Below are 19,236 nucleotides of genomic sequence, written 5' to 3'. Positions count from 1 at the left end.
AGAGCTTGATGACTCCAGCGTTCTTCCAATCATTATTCAGTCTTCTTTCCTGTGAAGGAGAAGGAAATGGAGAGAACATCAATTAGGCTACTGCTTTAGTAAACCAAAAGCATCCAGCTCTTATCACAGTCATGCTGCTCCACATGACATTGGGACTGTCTGTGAAGTTTTCTGGTTCTCCTTTACTTTTTGCACTTAAAAGTAAGGCGTGGATAAGCCAACTTTTCCTTTGCTAATCCCTCCCTCTTTTATTGTTTCTGATTCATGATAATTTAGATTAAGGCTTTATTAACCTTCATATTTAGTTCATGGACAATTATTTGGATAACTTGTTTTGAAAATAAGGCAGAAGAGAAGAATTTTTAGACAAAGTTACCTAACTTTGTGATACTAAACTTTGCTTAATTGCTGAGTGTCAAAACACTGAGCTGTCTCTGCTCCCTTGTCCATCCTCCTCCCCAAACACCGCATTGTTGAGTTTTCTGACCAGAACTGGGGATTATAACTGTGGCTGTGTATCACATCTTCACTGCATAAAACTCATTGATGTCTGATTCTGTTATATACTCATTAGTACGATGCCCTGGCCAGCTAGGAAGAAACCTGTCAAAATCAGCTGAAATATTGCAGTAGCAATTCAGCCTTATTATGGGTCAAGTATTTTATACAATAATTTGGAATCTAATCCAACTTATTTAAAGTGTTGTTTTATGGGATCGTAGCTCAAAATCATCTCTTCCTGGCCAAGTTGTAATTGGGCATCTGGTGAGAAAAGACCTGGGCTAGGGCCAGGCATGTATTCCCCAACTACTATTTGATGATACCATTAATACTGACCCTTTGCTACAGGAACTCCATTAAGTAGGAGAGATTTGGAAATTTGAAATTTGAAAACTATTGTATTTCAACTCTTTTGTCTAGAAGAAACTCTTAGATGTTAGGGTAATATACATCTGATCCTACTTGGTTAGTAAATAATCTCTTCATGTAGCATAGCTGAAATGAAGTCTTTTTCTCTATATCAGATTTTTTCGAAATGTGGATACAAGGTACTTCTGTGCATCCGGAAATAGCAATTAGTTCTTCTAGGAACATGACATTATTCATAGAACATTGTTTACCTACTGTTCTTTTTGCCTTTGCAGATGACCTTTCTGCATGTACCATCCTTGAGGTGACCCTTGTTTTCCTCTATCTCAGTGTGTCACTTGGTCCCTGACTTATGGGGTTATATATTCCAGAGGAATCTTAGCTGTCTGCTATTTTCTGTAAATACTCTTTTTTTTCTTCAATGTTTATTCTGCTACATAATCAGTCTTCAGTTTCTTAAATTTATGGTTTTTTTTTTTTAATTTTTGATGTCTAATCCAGATTTGCAGTCCTGCTTGGGTTTTCAATGTTTTTATTTCTGTGCCTTCAATTCTCACCCCAGGGTCAAGTTTTACTGCTAGATGTCATTACAAGTTTATCTCACATTTTTTGCCATTTTTCTTGATATTGTTTTCTTTAAAGTCAGTAAACAATTCCATTTGTTTTTCATCCTTTTATTTTCTAAATGATCTCCAGTATTTGGATTGAACCATGTTGTATCTAGAGATAGAGTAAATCATTTTTCGGTATCTTGTTTATGATGAGTTTATGTAAAATTGCTTAATGTCATGTCTAATCTGTTATTTAGTTAAGTAGATATGGCTACAGAATCTATCTGTTAGAAACAGTTTTGCAGCTATAACTCGGTCATAGGCGTTTAAATGTATGCCTTAAATTGGATTTTTGTCTATCATAAATAAGCTTTTTTCTGTTGAAGCTCAAATTTTTTTTTAACCCACTGGAAATTGGTAGAAAATAAATTAGGCTTTGCTTCTACCTATATTCTTATGAGTAGATAGTGGACAATGAAGGCAGTTTCCACATTGAAAACTGTACAAAAATTTGAAAATGTAAAGTCCACAGTAATATAAATGTATTACATATGACAAATTCCCTTTAATTCCATTAAATATGACAAAAAACAAGACATATCCTATGTATCAGCCATGATTTGTTAGCTAACGGAATGGTAGTAATGTTCTAATTTCTGTCTTAGCATGCAAAAATGCAAACAGAAAACCTTTTTCTGTGACTTTAAACTCTTTAACCATCTTTTATATGCATCTAAATACAGTGAGTAGATGACAATGTAGTATCAACAATCTCTTAGCTCCAAATACTTTTTAGAGAACTCATTTTTAAAAACCACATTGTTTTAAGACCACATTGTCACACTGTCTTAATATCTTTGTTCATCTTCCTATTTGTGAAAGATAGTAAAACAGAAGTAACAATTTGAGGATTTTTAATAGCTCCATGTACTCTGTGTTCTTGTTTTAAATATTTCACAAATACCTATCCTAGGAGTTGTTCCACTTAACAAACTTAATTTTTTCCAGCTTTTATAAAAATGTAATCTCTAGAGTTTCTGCAATTTCCTGGTTATTTTACTTTTTTTACTAACCAAAAAAAGTGTTCTATATAGAACGAAATTCAGTCTTAACTTCAGTATTACTAACAAATTTTAAAACCATAGCCATCTTTAATCTCCCAGTACCCCACTGTAGGAAGAATTTGACTTTGGAATATTGTCTCATTTTTCAAAGGAGCCTGAGAAGTAGTTTTGGAAAATGCCTTTTTCTTGGGTGAACTGTAGATGTAACCACTGAAAATATCTGAAATGAAACATTCTATCAGCAAGTGGCATAAACATTGAAAATGCTGCCTTGTCACACATAACAGTTCTAACAAGGGCTCCTTATGTCATGGGAATCCTACTACCTCTGTTTATCTTCATATGAGAGCAAGCAGCAGCACTGAATTTGTGAGACTATTTGGTTGTGGTTTCCTAGAAGGATTTGTATAAATGTCAGGGGTTATTTAATGCTGAAATTCCTGTTAAATCCATTAAGAATTGTATGTACATTCAATTCCCCAAAGAAATGATTCATTCAACAAACATTTATTGCAACCTCTTACTTGTTAGGCACTGGGCTCAGTAATGTGGAGAATACAAAGTTAGGAAAGATGTGGTTCTTGCCTGACCTTTTAGTAAGAGGTTACTTGTGTTATATGCCATAAGCCAGATACAAACTAACAGCTAAAACAGTCTAAGGGCACAGGTAGGGACTGGGATTATATTCAGCATTGGTGGTTGAAGATGCAGTCATGGGAGAGACACTGTTTGAGGTGTTCTTTGAAGAAGCAATAGGAAGGTATTCCAGGCAGAGGGGATAACCTGAGCAAAGATAGAGGGGGAAAACTGTGATACGTGGCTGACGCATAAGAAATGACACCATCAGCTTGTGCAAAAAAAGATAGAAAAAAAGAGACTGGCAAGAGGAAGTACCTCTTAGAAAGTTGTTGAAGTACTGAAGGTATGAAATATTAAGGTTTTAATTTAGATGGTGGCGGTGGGAAGGGAAAACTAGCGATGGAATTGAGATTCAGATGAAGCCAACATGGTTAAGTAGAAAACAGTGGATATTTCCCTCCAGCCTACTGACCTTGTGCTCATCTTAACATCAGATTTCTTTGAAGTTGCAGTGAAAGTCTGCCATACTTTTTGTTTTGTTTTGCATTAGATGCTATCTTGTCCACCATCATATCTTTTGTGCCTAGTACATGTTAGGACTTGGAAAAATATTTGTTGAATGAAATATGAGATTGTTGAAACACTTTGAAAGAGGGAGAATAAATATGGGCTCAACTGAGAGGTACACAGAGATCTCTTCATCTGCAGCTGTACTTTCACTCCCAGTTCAGTTTTTACTCAAATATAGATGAAAATTGTATACACCCATGTGCCAACTTTCCTCACTCAACCACATTTTAACCTAGATTTGATGGCCTGCAAATTGCTGATATTTGCAAATTTAATTCCATCCCTTAGCATTATAGAAATGATAGTTGGCTAAATGATGTTGGATACTCTCCAACTGTTACATTTTGAGTGCTTTTACCTTATATACAGATTTTTTTTAAAAAAATTACCTGGCCATTGTTAAGTGTTATTTTTAAAATAATTAGTGTGATTATGTAGTAATAGTCTAGCATTTTTTGTCTTAAAATGTTTGAAGTTGAATTTTACAGCAGATGGGTAGCTTGCAAATCAAGGTATTCTTGGAAGCATAATGAGTGCTAATAAGGTGATTCTGAATCAAGTACGAGCTCATAATCTTCAAAAAGGGATTTTGTGGAAAAAGGTGACTGTCTAGTTCAAAAATATATATATTTAAAGTTTCATAAAGAACTCTTGTTCTAAATACACAATGACATTTTGAAAGTCCAAAAAGTTTGAACATAGAAAGACAAAGAAATATTATAATAGAGAGGGTCCATGAATTGACACTTCAAAAAAACCCCACAATAACTGTAATTTAGTCCAAGCAATATGCTTTTAAAAGAAATAGGAAAAATAATAAGAAAGTAATTTCAATATGGAAGTTTAAGAAAGGATCTCTAGGCTTATGTACTATATCTTGGAGTTTGTACAGTCAGCCCAGTCTCTTAGACTTTCTCCATGTTCATCTCCATTCCTGAATAATGATTGCTGGTTTTCTGAACAGGCGATCCTGAGATCTTGGTGCAGTCCTCAATAACCAAGATATGATTCGGGTTTGGACAACTGACTCTGCTTTCAAAAACAGGGAAGGTGTCTGGAACATTTGAGAAAAGTGTTTCAACAACAACAACAACAAAACCTTAAAATGATTTTTAAATATTTAGCAGCATTCAGCTGGTGTCAACATTTGGCAATGATTTCCATAATTGTGACTAGCATATTTTAATAGGCAACTGACAGATAAAACAGAACCAAGACTGTCTCCCCCTTTTTCCAAATTCTTGAGGCCTCACTTTAGTGGCATGTGACATTTACTTCATCTTTGAAATGATAAAACATTTAAACATGTTTCACTTATTTCGCCCCAAATTTTCCTATTGTCCCACTAAAGAAATACCTTTAAAAAGTGACATTGCTTCCAAGTCAGAGATTTAAAAAAAAAAAAAAAAAAAAAAAAAACAGAAGGAAAGAAGGAAGGAGGAAACGAGGGAGAGGGGGAGTGAGTGAAGAAAGAAATTAAGAGACACCCATTGAGAAAGGCTTTTCATTCTGAAATACTTCAGCTCCAATAATAATGTATTTGTAACAAAAACATAAGGAAAGTGTAATGAATAGAGTAACATACTCATGAAAAGAGGGTAATATAGGAGAGTGGGATTCCTCCACCCCCAAGAGAGAATTGTTTGTGCCATTTTTATCGCATATTTTTCATTATAAACTCCTCTGCTTTCGTTGAAGCAAAAATGAATAGCTGTGATTAATTATGGCCCAGAGAAGTTTCATTCTCCCCATGGAACTTGCTCTTCCTCATTTTCAACAGCACCACTAAACATGCACCACTAGTTGCCTTTGATCTCCCTACTGTTCACAACCTCCAAGCAGGCGTCAAGTCCTAGGTCCCCCACCAGCACAACTACTCATGCCTCTGTAGTTATGGGAGAGAGAAGATTTGTAAACTCTTTGTGGGCAGTTTCCATGGCATAATCTTCTTCATTTCTTCCACAGTATCTAGCACAGTTTTTACTTTTATGCAGGAGAGGTATTAAACAGTATGTCTTCTTTTATCAGGCTACAGGAGCAAATGCAATTCAGTACATTTTCCTATTTAGTGTGGTTGCCAGAAAGCTCACAGCTACCTTTTGGGCCCAGCTGCAGCAATTAACCTTAGTCTAGAATTTTGAAGTTTTTGATACAATTATCTCCATTGTTCTACCTTCCCCATTATATCAGTCTTTACAGTTACTGTAATAATCTTACTTCAAAAATATCTTTCCTGAAGGTCATTTTGAAGCCTTTTGGGAAGAATGTAATTATCTAAGTAGTAAGAGAGCAAGTCAACAAGAGAAGGGGCTAATTCCATTTCTGCATTTCTTATTTGCAGCTTATAAGGCTATCTGAGTGATTTTCATTTGGACATGTTAATGTATTCCAGGCATTCCAGTATGGTTAACTGGGGGCCTTAGTTTAAAATGGGCTTCCAGTGATACTCAGAAGTAAACCAAATGCAGCTGGGGCTACTCGTAAAACAGAAAGGAATAAATAACAAATACTTGAAACTCCTTAGACGTTTACTTTCTTTCATTAGGAAAAAAGGAGAAAGGGTTGTATGAGATGTGTTTTTTCCTTACTTCCTCGCTGCAGGGTGCAATTGATGAACTTGTATTCAGTGCTTGTTTTGAGGTTTAGTAATCTATTGATACTTCAGCTTTTGATCATCTGTGCTGAAATGCTGTGGTCAGCATTAAATTGTTTGCCTAATCGATGTGGAAAGTATTTTCCTCCTTTTAGCTTGTCTTTTTCTAGGTATCTTTTTTTTAGGGGTGAGGAGAAGCGGTAATGTTCTCAAATGATTGGGATTTCTGTAGTGAGTAAAGGTGTGAGTTTATTGGAGAGCTGAGGGGCAGTTTTTAAAGAATCCTTTATTTGTTCAAATTTGGGTACACAGAAAACATTTAGAAAACACTTTGGAAATGTTTATACAGCAAATGTAAGCAACATACAATACAGAGCTCTCATATACATACTTACCATCATAACTAATAGCCCTACTTTGTAAACAGAAAGTGAATATGTTTCCTAGGAGTAGTAGAATAGATTTTGAGAAGGCCAATCCTTCATGACCTAGACCGGCCTTCTTTTACGTGGCTGCTAACATCATTACTCATGTCAGAGATGTAGAATGAAGGTGTCCAAATTTCTTCAGTATAACCTTTTGGAAACTGAATTATCAGTACCATAATAAAATGTGTAGCAAATAACTAAATCCATTATCGGATAGGACAACATTCCCTTAGAGCAGGGGTTCTCAAAAGTGTGGCAGACTAGCAACATCAACTTCACCTGGACACATTTAGAAATGTAAATTATCACCTCACCCACACCTACTGAATCAGAAACTCTGTGGGGAGGCCTGGCACTTTGTGTTTCAAGAAACTCTGCTGGTAATTCTGGCAAACACTGAAGTTTGGGAACCATTAGTTTAGAGAAAACCATAATTGGTTTAGCAGGGTGTCAATTAAGGATGATGTTTCAAAGCTTCATAATTCTAAGGATTCTGTGTTGTTCCTCTAATGCCTCCTCCTTCCTCACCACTTGTTCAAACGGCCCTTTCTTGATATATATTCAGATCTGTTGGAAGGGAAATGATGTCTATTCTGGAAGACTTAATGTTTCTTTGGGAGACCTATTATATTTTCCCTCCAAGGAGCATCACAATGCTTTTTAGCTGAGAAAAGGCTCTGAGAGGTATTGCATGAAAGACAGTTTAGTTCTGTTAACTGCGTGTTAGTGCAGTTTAGTTCTGTTTAACCCAACAATTTCTCTAAATCCTTTGATCACAGAAGCCTATCTTTGTGGAGCATAGAGAAACTTATGGAATGCTACATAACAGGTGACTGGGCAAGAATCATGCTGGTGTCTAAATGTGTGGAACCCAAAAGAAATGAAGTTATTTTAATTATTTGACTATTATAACCCTTTGAAAGGATTAGTGACTTTTTTGTACCCCAAAAGGTGTATTGTAGGTGTTGCTAGCTGCCACACGTGGACCTTCAAATTTTCATATGTAGCAACTGTGAGAACAAAAGTGTGTGGTGTGTATATGTATACACACACACACACACATAGTATATTCAGGCATTTCACATTTATATGAGTCAATCTTCCATAAGGTTAGCCTATTAAAATGAAAAATAAGAAAAATGAAAAATTAGCTCAAACATTTATAAACAGTTTTCTAACGAGATTCAATTTTATTATTTTACCAATTTATTTAAATGATATTTAAAATCACTTCGCTACAATTTTTTTTTAAATATTTTAAGCACCATTAACATCTTTTATAGTCTCTTATTTGGCTTTGTCTTTCTAACTTACCAGGAAAAAATGACTCGCCTGGTTTCTTGTTATCATTTTAATATATGTTATAAGTAAAATATAACAGTACCCATGGCAAAATTAGAATAAAAATAGTACCAAGTAGAGTGTGATGCTCTATGCTTTTTTATATAATACAAATGACTTTGAATGTTTCATTCATTATGATTTTAAAGTGGATGTTCGTTACGCTAAATCTTAAAGAAGCTTGTGATGGTAAAAGAGTGTCTCTTGACTAGATAAACTAGTCTCCTAAGTGGGCACTGGCTTATTACCACTTGAAAAGAAGCAATAATTCTTTTCTCCTTTTAGTTATTTATGAGGATGAGATTAAAGCTTGGATATGCTTTTTTATCCTCTGCCTTTTCACCTAGAATACTACTAAGTTTTGGGAACAGTGACTGTTTGATAATAATATCCAGTTCTAATAAGAGAAGTGTCCTCAGTTTCCTAACATTATACGTATATAAATTCCCTCCCTAGGCACATAGTAATTTATATTACTCATATAATTGGTAATTACTCTATGATAATATATTACCTCTTTTAGGGAAGTAGAATGATTTAAAGTAGTTATAATCTGTCAAAGTTATTATACTTAATTCTCGGGAAATATTTTAGTTCTGTTGTAAAGAAGTAATAAAGAAAAATATATTTTTTACATTTTGTACTGATTTTACTTCCAAAACAGACTAAATTTTACTTTGTTCCTTTTTTCTTTCAAAGCACCTGGAAAGTATGTAGGGGCAGGAATTATTTCTAGAGAAGTTAACACGATTGGAGAATAATTTACCGATGATCTAAAACTAATTAGAATTAAGGGCACTTGAATCTCAGCTTAGCAATCTTTCTAATAAAATACTGTGTTCCTATTGAAACTTAAATTCATTTCTTCTTGGGAACAAATACATTAGAGGACAAAGTATGAACAGCCTGTGACCTGCTTCCAAAACAGTTGATTCATATAACATATACTTTTGGATTCTGCATTCTCAGTTGTCTAGTCACTTTTTATTTTTTCTGAGACAGGGTCTCACTCTGTTGCCCAGGCTGGAGTGCACTGGCAAGATCATGGTGAGAGACAGGACTAGCTGGATTTCCTAGGCCGACTAATAATCCCTAAGCCTTGCTGGGAAAGTGACCGCATCCACCTTTAAACACGGGGCTTGCAACTTAGCTCACACCAGATCAATCAGGTAGTAAAGAGGGCTCACTAAAATGCTAATTAGGCAAAAACAGGAGGTAAAAAAAAAAAAAAATTGCCAATCATCTATCGCCTGAGAGCACAGGGGGAGGGACAATGATGGGGATATAAACCCAGGCATTACAGCCGGCAATGGCAACCCCCTTTGGGTCCCCTCCCATTTTATGGAAGCTCTGTTTTCACTCTATTAAATCTTGCTCTTGCACACTCTTCTGGTCCATATTTGTTACCGCTTGAGCTGAGCTTTCACTTGCCATCCACCACTGCTGTTTGCCGCCCTCACAGACCTGCCGCTGACTTCCACCCCTCCAGATCCGGCAGGGTGTCCTCTGCGCTCCTGATCCAGCGAGGCGCCCATTGCCGCTCCCGATCAGGCTAAAGGCTTGCCATTGTTCCTGCATGGCTAGTGCCCAGATTCGTCCTAATTGGGCTGAACACTAGTCGCTGGGTTCCACGGTTCTCTTCTGTGACCCATGGCTTCTGTTAGAACTATAAGACTCACTGTGTAGCCCAAGATTCCATTCCTTGGAATCCATGAGGCCAAGAACCCCAGGTCAGAGAACAAGAGGCTTGCCACCATCTTGGAAGCAGCCGGCCACCATCTTAGGAGCTCTAAGAACAAGGACCCCCGGTAACAATGGCTCACTGCAGCCTCAGCCTCCCGGGCTCAGGTGATCTTCTCATTTTAAAAAGCTGTGGAGAAACCTAAATGATAAATCACAGAATAGAATTGATGTGTTTATTTTATTGGCATGTTTACATGATGCAGCCACATATTAATTTGTATTTGAAACCCTTTAGTTTTATTTTGTGAATAATGTTTGCTTAACCAAAAATAAACTGACAATAAAGAAAAGAAAAGAAAGAAACATAACTTGTATATTTGAAGCACTGAAAAAGTCAAACCCTAGTGCCTAGGGCCGCAGATCATCACCTCCACTTTGCAGTATCTCAAAATATATCTACTTTACGGTCATTTAACTAAAACCTCCTCTGAAACTGAGCTTTCGGTGGGGTAGTCTTTTGTGAAATGGTGTGTGCAGTTCATGTGCGTTCTCATTTGCCTTTGTCCTTAGGGGAATGAAATGCTTCAGAAGAACGCTTTGTACCATTTTGTGTTAAGGTTGATCTTTTCTCATCATTTGGAGACTTTCTCTGCTTTGTGATAGTGTCGAACCTACAGCACTCCCTTGTCATCTGAGTAAACTTGCTTCTGAATGGCACTGTGGTGTTTTTAAAAGATTCTTCTCTTAGGGAGGTGATGATAGTCATGAAGTTCACAGACCACCTCTTTTGTTGAGTCCTACTTCTATCAGTTCTCAATCTCCATGGGATGTTGCTGGACTGTTACTTTTGTCAAGTCATGGCCGTTTATGCTTAAGCCCTCATGACCCAACTCCTGATAATTGGACATTGCTTCTCCCAAACCAACTAGCAAAATGCTACTGTGCAAACATTTACTAAAAAGCTATGTTAACAGATAACATGTTTATGCTGATCGTTCTGCTTCAGGAATTATGGAAGGTTATTTCTAACATTTGGTTACCTAGGGCCAGGTATAGTGGCCCTCACCTATAATCCCTAGCACTTTGGGAGGCTGAGGTAGGTGGATCGCTTGAGCCCAGGAGTTCTAGACCATCCTGTGCAACACGGGGAAACCCCATCGTTACAAAAAATACAAAAATTAGCTGGGCATGGTGGGAGGATTACCTCAGCCTGGGGAAGTTGAGGTTACAATGAGCTATGATGGTGCCACTGCACTCCAGCCTGGGCAACAGAGTGAGACTCTATCTTAAAAAACAAAACAAACAAACAAAAATAAACACATTCAATTGCCTTGTCTTATTCATTCTCAAGTCATCCAAAATCCCTGGGTTTTGAATAAAATAAATTTGCCATAAAATTGGGCTAGTAACTAGTGTCTGGACATACCTAACAGCCAGTTGATATGCAGTCTTTGTTATAATCTTAGAGGGAAAGTGGTAGCCCAGACAGTATAAATATTTGAACCAGCTCATTCCTCTATTTAGAACTATCACAGTATTATGAAGCACAGTATCTTGATTGAGTATGAGCTCTGGACACAGAGCACATAGGTTCAAATCCCAGCTCTGCTACTTATTAGTTATGTCAGCTTGGGCATGCGTCTTCACTTCTCAGTGCCCCCGTTTCCTCAATTGTGAAGATTAAATGAGTTAATGCGCATAAAGCACTTTGAACAATGCCTGGCATGTGGTAAATCCACAATAAAGTTAGCCATTAATATTAAGGTGGACATGGTGTGAAGAAATGGAAACCAGTTTACAGTATTCTAAAAATCTCTCAAATTAGTTTTGTTTTTATAACTAGTTTTGTTTTTAAAATTAGTTTATGTTTTATGACTACTTTCATGATATTAATAGAAAATATAATTTTACAGGGGCCTCAACCTGGTGTCTAAATGTGTATCAACAATTGTCTCATGCCAAGTAACATGAGCTAAAGCTGTATATACAATATCTGCAGCTTATTCATAAGTGATCTGAATTAGTTAACATCAAAAGGATCATTTGACCTTATATGCAAGAGTCTAGTATACCAAGTCTGCAAAATATGAAACAATGTAAAACCAAATTAATAGTCTAGTTATCTTTAGTAGAAAAATGAGTGTAAAAGATTAGCACACTGATGTTTTACACTATCTAGTTTCTTTCACTCTATCCACTTTGTCAAAATCTTTGAGAATGGAATTTGATTTACCTTATATAACAGACATAAACTGACTTATTTTTTTTTTTCAGAAAGACATGTTTTCTGAAGTTTTCTTATTTTATCTTGATTTTGAGGGAAAGCACAATGGAGCTAGAGGAGATTTATTTTATTTATTTTTCTTCACCAAAATAAGGATTCCGCTAATTAAAAGGCACTGACTAGAATATCACCATGGCCTGAATGACCCCAGAAATCTTTTTGTGCTTAATATAAAGGATGCACATTTTTAATGAACACTACATCCTTAGACATGTACTGCTCTTCTAATAAGTCTTGTTCCAGCTGTTTAAATTGACTAAGGGAGTACAGTTCATAGATTTTGAAGCTAACTAATTAACTCTCTGTTCTTTGCTTTATTTTTTTCTTGTTTTGGGTGTGGAGACATGCATCCTTTGGCAGTGGTCATATTTCAACTTCTTCTCTGTAAGGCCATGAGACATTTATGGTTGAGGCATTGATTTATTTTAAAGCAAAAAGCCTCCCTTTATCACTATTTTCTTTAACCCCATTTCTAGTTACATTGTTTGTGGAGGGCCTTGTTTAGTTCTTTAAATATTGGGAACAGTTTCATCATCATTAAATATTAACTGCTCACTGGAAGCAGAAGCTGAGCTTAATTAAGGTTGCAGTATTTACTAAATTAGACTGGGAGAGAAACATTTTAAGACACACACATATATGAAAGAGAGAGAGAGAGAGAGAGAAAAATAAATATTTTAAAGTAATCTCAGCAGTTTCATTAGAGCTTTGTCAATTGTGTTCACATATCTGAAACATTTCATCCCAAATGAAAGTTACATTTTGGATGAAACTTAACATACTTGGTAGATATTCAGGCCAGGCAGAATAGATCTTTATTTTTAGAAGAGAAAGCATTTGTATCAATACCTTGTTTTCATGTCTGTAGAACAAAAACAAACAGTAAGTTGGCCTAATTTTCAGATGCTTTTTCAAAGAATCACTTGGCTAAAAATGCCACTTAAATACACGATACATTTAGAGTTTGGAATTTTCCTGGGCATATGCCTGATACTCTAAATTACATACAATTATATTTTATTTGTAATTAATAATTATTATGGGAACATAATAGTTGTGCATATTTGTGGGATACATGTGATATTTTGATACAGGCATACAATGTGTAATGATCAAATCAGGGTAATTGGGATATCTATCACCTCAAACCTTTATCATTTCTTTGTGTTAGGAACATTCCAATCCTACTCTTTTAGTTATTTTAAAATATACAATAAATTGTTATTAACTATAGTCATCCTATTGTGCTACTGAATACTAGACCTTATTCCTTCTACCTAACTGTATTTTGTACCCATTAACCATCCCCTCTTTGTAAACCCCTTCTCACTACCCTTTGCAGCCTCTGGCAACGATCATTCCACTCTATCTCCATGAGTTGAGTGGTTTTTTTTGTTTTGTTTTGTTTTGTTTTGTTTTGTTTTGTTTTGTTTTTTAGCTCTCGCATATTAGTGAGAAACGTGCAGTATTGATCTTTCTGTGCCTGGCGTATTTCACTTAACATAATGTTCTCCACTTCCAATCATGCTGTTGCAAATGACAGGATTTTGTTTTTCTTTATGGTTGAATAATATTCAATTGTGTATATGTACCACATGTTCTTTATCCATTCTTCCATTGATGGAAACTTAAATTGATTCCATATCTGGGCCATTGTGAATAATGCTGCAATAAACACAGGGGTGCATCTCTTTGAAATACTGTTTTCCTTTAGGATAGATACCCAGCAGTGGGATTGCTGGATCATATCCTAGTTCTATTTTTAGTTTTTTGGAGAACCTCCATACTGTTTTTTTTTTTATATATATAGTGGCTGTGCTAATTTACATTCTCACCAACAGTTGCCTACTTTCCTACAATTTTAATAACAAGTTAGCACAAACGTTTCAATAGAACTTTTGGTGATGAAATGTATATTTTCCCTAACAAAATATAAACTTAGTCCATGCCTCAAAAGTATTTTAATCACAGTCCATGTCACCAAGTAAAAACTTTCTGCATGGAAATTCCATTTTTGGTGTTAGGTTGGTAGTAGGATAGGAGTGTGAGGAAAATGCTTATTCTGAAGTGGAGACATTTGATCTCATTGGGGGACTGAAACATAATTTCACACTGATTAATTCACCCTGTAAACAATCATTTTGGTACCATGTTTTACATTTCTTTATCTGAAAGAAGATTCATGTTTCACAAAAGAGGAACTGATTTTCATCTTTGTACCGCTAATTTCAAAATGCAGAGGTAAATCAATAGCTATATCTACCCTTTATATAAAGTTTGAGTGGAGAGATATGTGGCTGGTTATAAAGACATAATTATTTAATTTATTCTGAGCAGCACACTGAGCCCTGCAAAGATATTGTTTAAATCTGAACAATAATCAGTGCCTTTCTCACCTTATACTCTTCATATACATTTGTAAGATATTTTTGCAAATTAAATTCTTCTTTGAAACTTTTCATTTTACTTAGAGACAGGAAATTTAATTTTGCCAAGTGGAAACCCCAAGGTTTAAGATTAGTGCAAAACTAAAACCATTTGGAATTGAGGAGATTGCCCAATACCTTCTGACTTCCCAGGTTTCAGTACAGCGAAAACTCACTTGAGACCCTTAAGTCATGGAAAGCCTAAAATAATTAGCATGGTTTCAAGGGGCAGAAGTCACAATGTAGGAAAGCCAGTTAGGCAGAGAAGGCTTGACGTTCTTATTTCAGAAGTTCCTTGACTAAAGCCTTCAAATGAAAGAAGAAAGCCATGGCAACCATTTGGAAAGATCTGACGAAACTTACAGCTTTGAAAAGGGGTGTTGGGAAGATGATTGTGGGATGTTACTTTGCAATCATAGGAAAATATCCATCTTGTTAGATTTGGGAGATCAGGGATGGGCAAAAATGGCATTTCAGCAGAAGAGCCATTTTTGGGGAGTTCACTCTATTTTTCTATTTAAGAGAAATCAAAATGAAAATACTAAGGAAAACTAACTTGACCTGTAAAACACCATACAACTTGGTTTAAGCTTTAGTTTCTTTACCTGTAGAATGAGGAAGCTGGATTAGATCAGTATTTTCCTAAGGGTATACTAAAAAGAGATGTTAACGGGAATATGATGAAAAAAGGGGGGATGGTTTGTGAGTTAAACAATGTTGGGAAATGCTGGGTTAACAAAGGTAACCAGGTTTCTTTACTTTAGGACATGTGAGAGACTTTATCATACTCTTGTGTATTGTCAGCCTACAAGAGAGGAATATAAAGTGACATTTCTTATACCCGATTGACCAGTGAACCCAGCGTTTGAGGTTCCTCTCTTGGGATTTGTTGTCTGTGGTACACACTCTGGCAAATGCTGGACTAAATGATCTCTAAGAGCCTTTCCAGCTTTACTATTTGATCTTTCTATGATATGCCCATAAACATATAAACTTCCCCAGAGCAGTACAATTTTACTATTTCTGACCTTATTAATTCTTAATCTTTGATCATTCCAATGAAAGAGTCTGCATTCTTAATGAAAAAATAAATTTAGGACTGTGTCTAGCAATTGCTTAAATGTTCACAATTGTAATGTGAGGCTATTATGGATTGCCATTTTTCTTGAATATATTATTTGGTTCATTAGAATTAGCCATACCTCTCTACTTTGTGCTCTCTTTTAATGTGAGTAATCAAGGATTGACTGAAAAACATATCTATGGAAATAATGGCTATTCATCTGCATGCTGTGAATCTGTACCTTTATAGCGCTTATGTGTGCATATAGAAACATGATGCTAAGTAGTTATTTCCCTGCACTTTAATTATTGACTTTTACTCGAATTTGAGTATTCCAAAGACAGGGCTGAAGAAAAAAAAAAAAAGATTAACCACCCCTCACCTCTGCACACATAAATAAAAACCTTAAAAAACTTAAAAGCCTCATCTTTATGTAACACCTCATATACTCAAAAATCTGTTCTGTAAATTCGGAGTTATGGGTTAGGCAGGTGTTGGTCACACACCATCCCCCTCTTCATCCTAGCCTAAAGGGGGAGCTCCAGTGGACATCGAGGGTATTTAAATATACTGTTGCGCCACCGGTGGGTGGGAAGGTGGAGTGGCTGCCAGGGTAGCGAGCCGTGTGAAGCTTTTGGTGGGAGGAGCTATGGATCAAAAATTGCTGTCTCCAACAGTCAACTTCCTTAAATTTCCTTGCAGCTGATCAGGTAAGCTGGGGCTGAGAGTGTCTTCTACTTTACTCTGGGCAAATGAAGGCCTGGGAGAGCCTGGGCTGATTCCATGGAGAGGGCTTCTAAGAATCTTAAGGTAAAGAGGTAAAATGGGTTTTCAAGGATTTGCCTTTATTGAGCTCAACTTATCAAGGCAGAAGAACAGAGTGGGAGAGGGCTGCCAGATAACATATTGTATGGGGCATACTTATACTAAAAAATTTTTTTTCACTGTTTATCTGAAATTCAAATTTACCTGGGAGTCCTGCATATTTATTTGATAAACCTGGCATCTCTAGAGAGGATCCTAAGCAGAAGCCCTAGCTGGGGAATAAAGGGGGCAAGCAGCTGGTACCCTCTTTGTCCTGGCTTCTAAATCGTTGTGGCAAGTGAGTGGATGGGGTGTCCAGAAAAAGGAGGTAAAGAAGCCTAGGAGCAGGAGATTTGACTAATGGGTCAGAGAGAAACACCTCCTTATGTTCTTTCTTAATGAAGTCCATGTAGAAGGAGCTTTTTGAAGTTATATGATTTTCTGTGTGTTTTATTTCTTGGAGTAACAAATTCAGTACCATTACTTTTTCTCTCCCTTTTTTTCCATTCTTGATGACATTTTATGTTGGCAGCTATCAGCTGCTCTAAAGACAGCGTCTAGGAATACTTTGCATCAGGAATGCCTTCTGACTTTTGATAACTTGGTACCAATGTGCTTCGTTGTGTTTGGGTTTTAATTTTATTCTGGTTGGCTGGTTTGTAAATAGATGATGCATTTTTGAAGAGCTTATAATTGACCAGTCATTCAGTTAATATTTTTCTACAGTGATGGACGGTATTCGATGAGAACCGAGGTAAAAAGTGTGTAAGTGGGGTGGAATAGGGCAGGAAGTAGATTTGGGTTATTAGTGAGGCAGGCTTGCTTTCACTGTGAACAGCTTCTGGGATTTTTTAGTGTTATTTGCTGTTCAAAAAATTTCTAAGAAAAAGATCAAGCTCATGATCATTTGGAAATAAATGTTTAATGTAAACAAAGCTAAGCATGGGTCATGAAGGAAAGCCGCAAATATTTTTCTTGTAAGAAGGCATATGCATTAGAGAGCCACAAGAAGGCCCCACCTGCTGTGATTTTCCTAAAGCCACCTTTGTCTTAGTAGCTTCAGGGAATTTGACTTGCGGCTTGTTCAGAGAAATTCAGGATGGGGGGTGGGGCAGTTGGAGAACGCAGTTTTTTTCTAAACTGACCCTGGAAATGCAGGGCCCTCCTGGGCAGGCCCAGGTGCTGATTAGATATGGATCTGCTGCTGGCTCCTTTATTCGTCCGGTGGGGCCCTATATCCTGAGGGCCTTTGTGGCCAGAGACCCCTTGGAATCAGACCAGAGTTTGTGTCTGTGGGTCTCATGGATTCATGTCACTTCTGGTTAAGTTATACTAAATTACTAGGATGTTTCAGCCGTAATGGTCACATATTCCTCAGGGTCTATATTCATAGGAAAAAAAAAAAGTTAGGAACTAGCTATTTTCTGGACCTGAATAGAATAACGGTTCATTTGAAACAGACAACCAGGAGCAGCCTCAGTCATGTGTTGACTATTGTTCTCTTCTTGGAGGGAGAAGAAAGAACTTATGAAAGAAAATAGCAAGAGAAACACTTGGGCTTCTAAGGCAGACTTAGTGTTATGCCCTATAAAATTATTCTCACAAAGTTCAACAAACGTTTACGGTGGGGCGACTATTCATCAGGCACACACACATCCCTGGAGATTGAAAGTGGAGGAAGATGTAGATCTGCCGTTATACAGGCTCAAAGTCTAATAGAGGAGACAAGCATGCAAACAATTTATCGATGTATACAGCGATAAGAGCTACGATAAAACTGAGTACAAGGTGCAGTTGGAAGCACAAAGGAGGGAGAGATAAATGGGGACAGGAATGGGGAGATGGTTCCAGGAAAATCTTTACAGAGGAAAAGTGATTTGAACTGAGAATCCGTATTGGGTAGTGAAAGTCTGGAAACTTGGCTTGTGTGCTTACTGAGCAGCTTATGAATTAGGACAAGTCACCTCACCCCTTTGGCCTTCACATTCTCTGTAAGATAAAGGTGCACAAGATGTTCCCTACAATCCGATTCAGTCCTAAACTGTTTCCATCCTGGGAATCAAATTATCTTAGTGGGCTATTTCAGAACAAAAGTGTGATTGTTGAGCCCAGTACTCCCTTTGTCACTGGGAGATCAAAATGTAAAAGTTCTGTGGGGGCAGATAGGCAAGAAAATTCTTCTGCTCTCACCCCAGCTTCTCGCTTATTCAAACTTGTTATCTGGTTCGCACCAAAGTCATTGCCCTGTCTATGTGTGTATGGGATGCGTCAAGAAAACAGAGTTGGGACAGCATGAAGAAGGTGGGTACAGTGCTGGGTGCAATGGTTGGGGGTACTTGGCTGGCCCTCTCCATGGGGGTCAACGTTCAGCCTCATTAATTTTGCCTTCATTATATTTAAGAAATGGTTTATTAAAGACTTTTCCCTCTAAATTTCTTGCCTGCATCTCACATTTAACTTAAAAGTTGTATGCAGAATTTTAAGGCTGCTCTTTGTGCATTTATATCAATATTTATAGATGATACAATATTTGGAGGAGAAAATGATGCAGGTTATCCATTTTTGTAAAGACAGAATTCTAAGAGGAAGAAAGTGGGAAATTTGCCAGTAGAATGCTGATATCTGGCTAATAACTCGTTGTATGTTGATCTTGACTCAGGTTTTTCCTAGCTTTAATAAATCTGTGATGCTTGCAGGAACTAGCCAAACTGGTACATATGATTTGTAATTCTGAAATCACTGTTACTTCCTCTGAGAAGCCATGTCTATGCATGTAAGTATGTTACGGTGGGGCACTATCATCAGAATTATTTCATTTAATCCATGATGATTAAAATGGAATAACAACATTTTTCTTCATAGAACAAATCATCTGTTGGGTGCCTTGGTTTAACATTTAACTTTTAACTGTTGGCAGTCTAGCAGATCAGTGAGATTATGTATTTGAAATAATCCAGTTATAATTGTATTTGAGAGAAGA

General features: G+C 36.7%; 1 protein-coding gene across 9 annotated transcripts in view; it reads left to right on the top strand.

Annotated features, from left to right (window-relative positions):
* Positions 1 to 19,236, top strand: part of MBNL3 (muscleblind like splicing regulator 3) — a 122,041-nt gene that overhangs the window by 65,110 nt on the left and 37,695 nt on the right. Inside the window, exon 1 of one of the 9 annotated variants that reach the window (XM_054472185.1) lies at positions 16,170 to 16,262. The exons of 6 other annotated variants lie outside the window; for them this stretch is intronic. In XM_054472185.1, coding sequence (XP_054328160.1) covers positions 16,236 to 16,262 — 27 coding nt within the window. In that variant the 5' untranslated portion in view covers positions 16,170 to 16,235. Of the gene's footprint in view, positions 1 to 16,169; positions 16,263 to 18,428; positions 18,558 to 18,777; positions 19,030 to 19,236 lie in introns of those variants that run through there. 2 more of the 9 variants (XM_054472187.1, XM_054472186.2) reach the window with 2 other exon arrangements.

The sequence above is a fragment of the Pongo pygmaeus genome, chromosome X (assembly GCF_028885625.2).
Source record: "Pongo pygmaeus isolate AG05252 chromosome X, NHGRI_mPonPyg2-v2.0_pri, whole genome shotgun sequence".
In the NCBI taxonomy this organism is placed as follows: domain Eukaryota; kingdom Metazoa; phylum Chordata; class Mammalia; order Primates; family Hominidae; genus Pongo; species Pongo pygmaeus.
The sequence above is the reverse complement of the archived record's forward strand: the minus strand, read 5'-3'. Positions and strand labels throughout refer to the sequence as shown.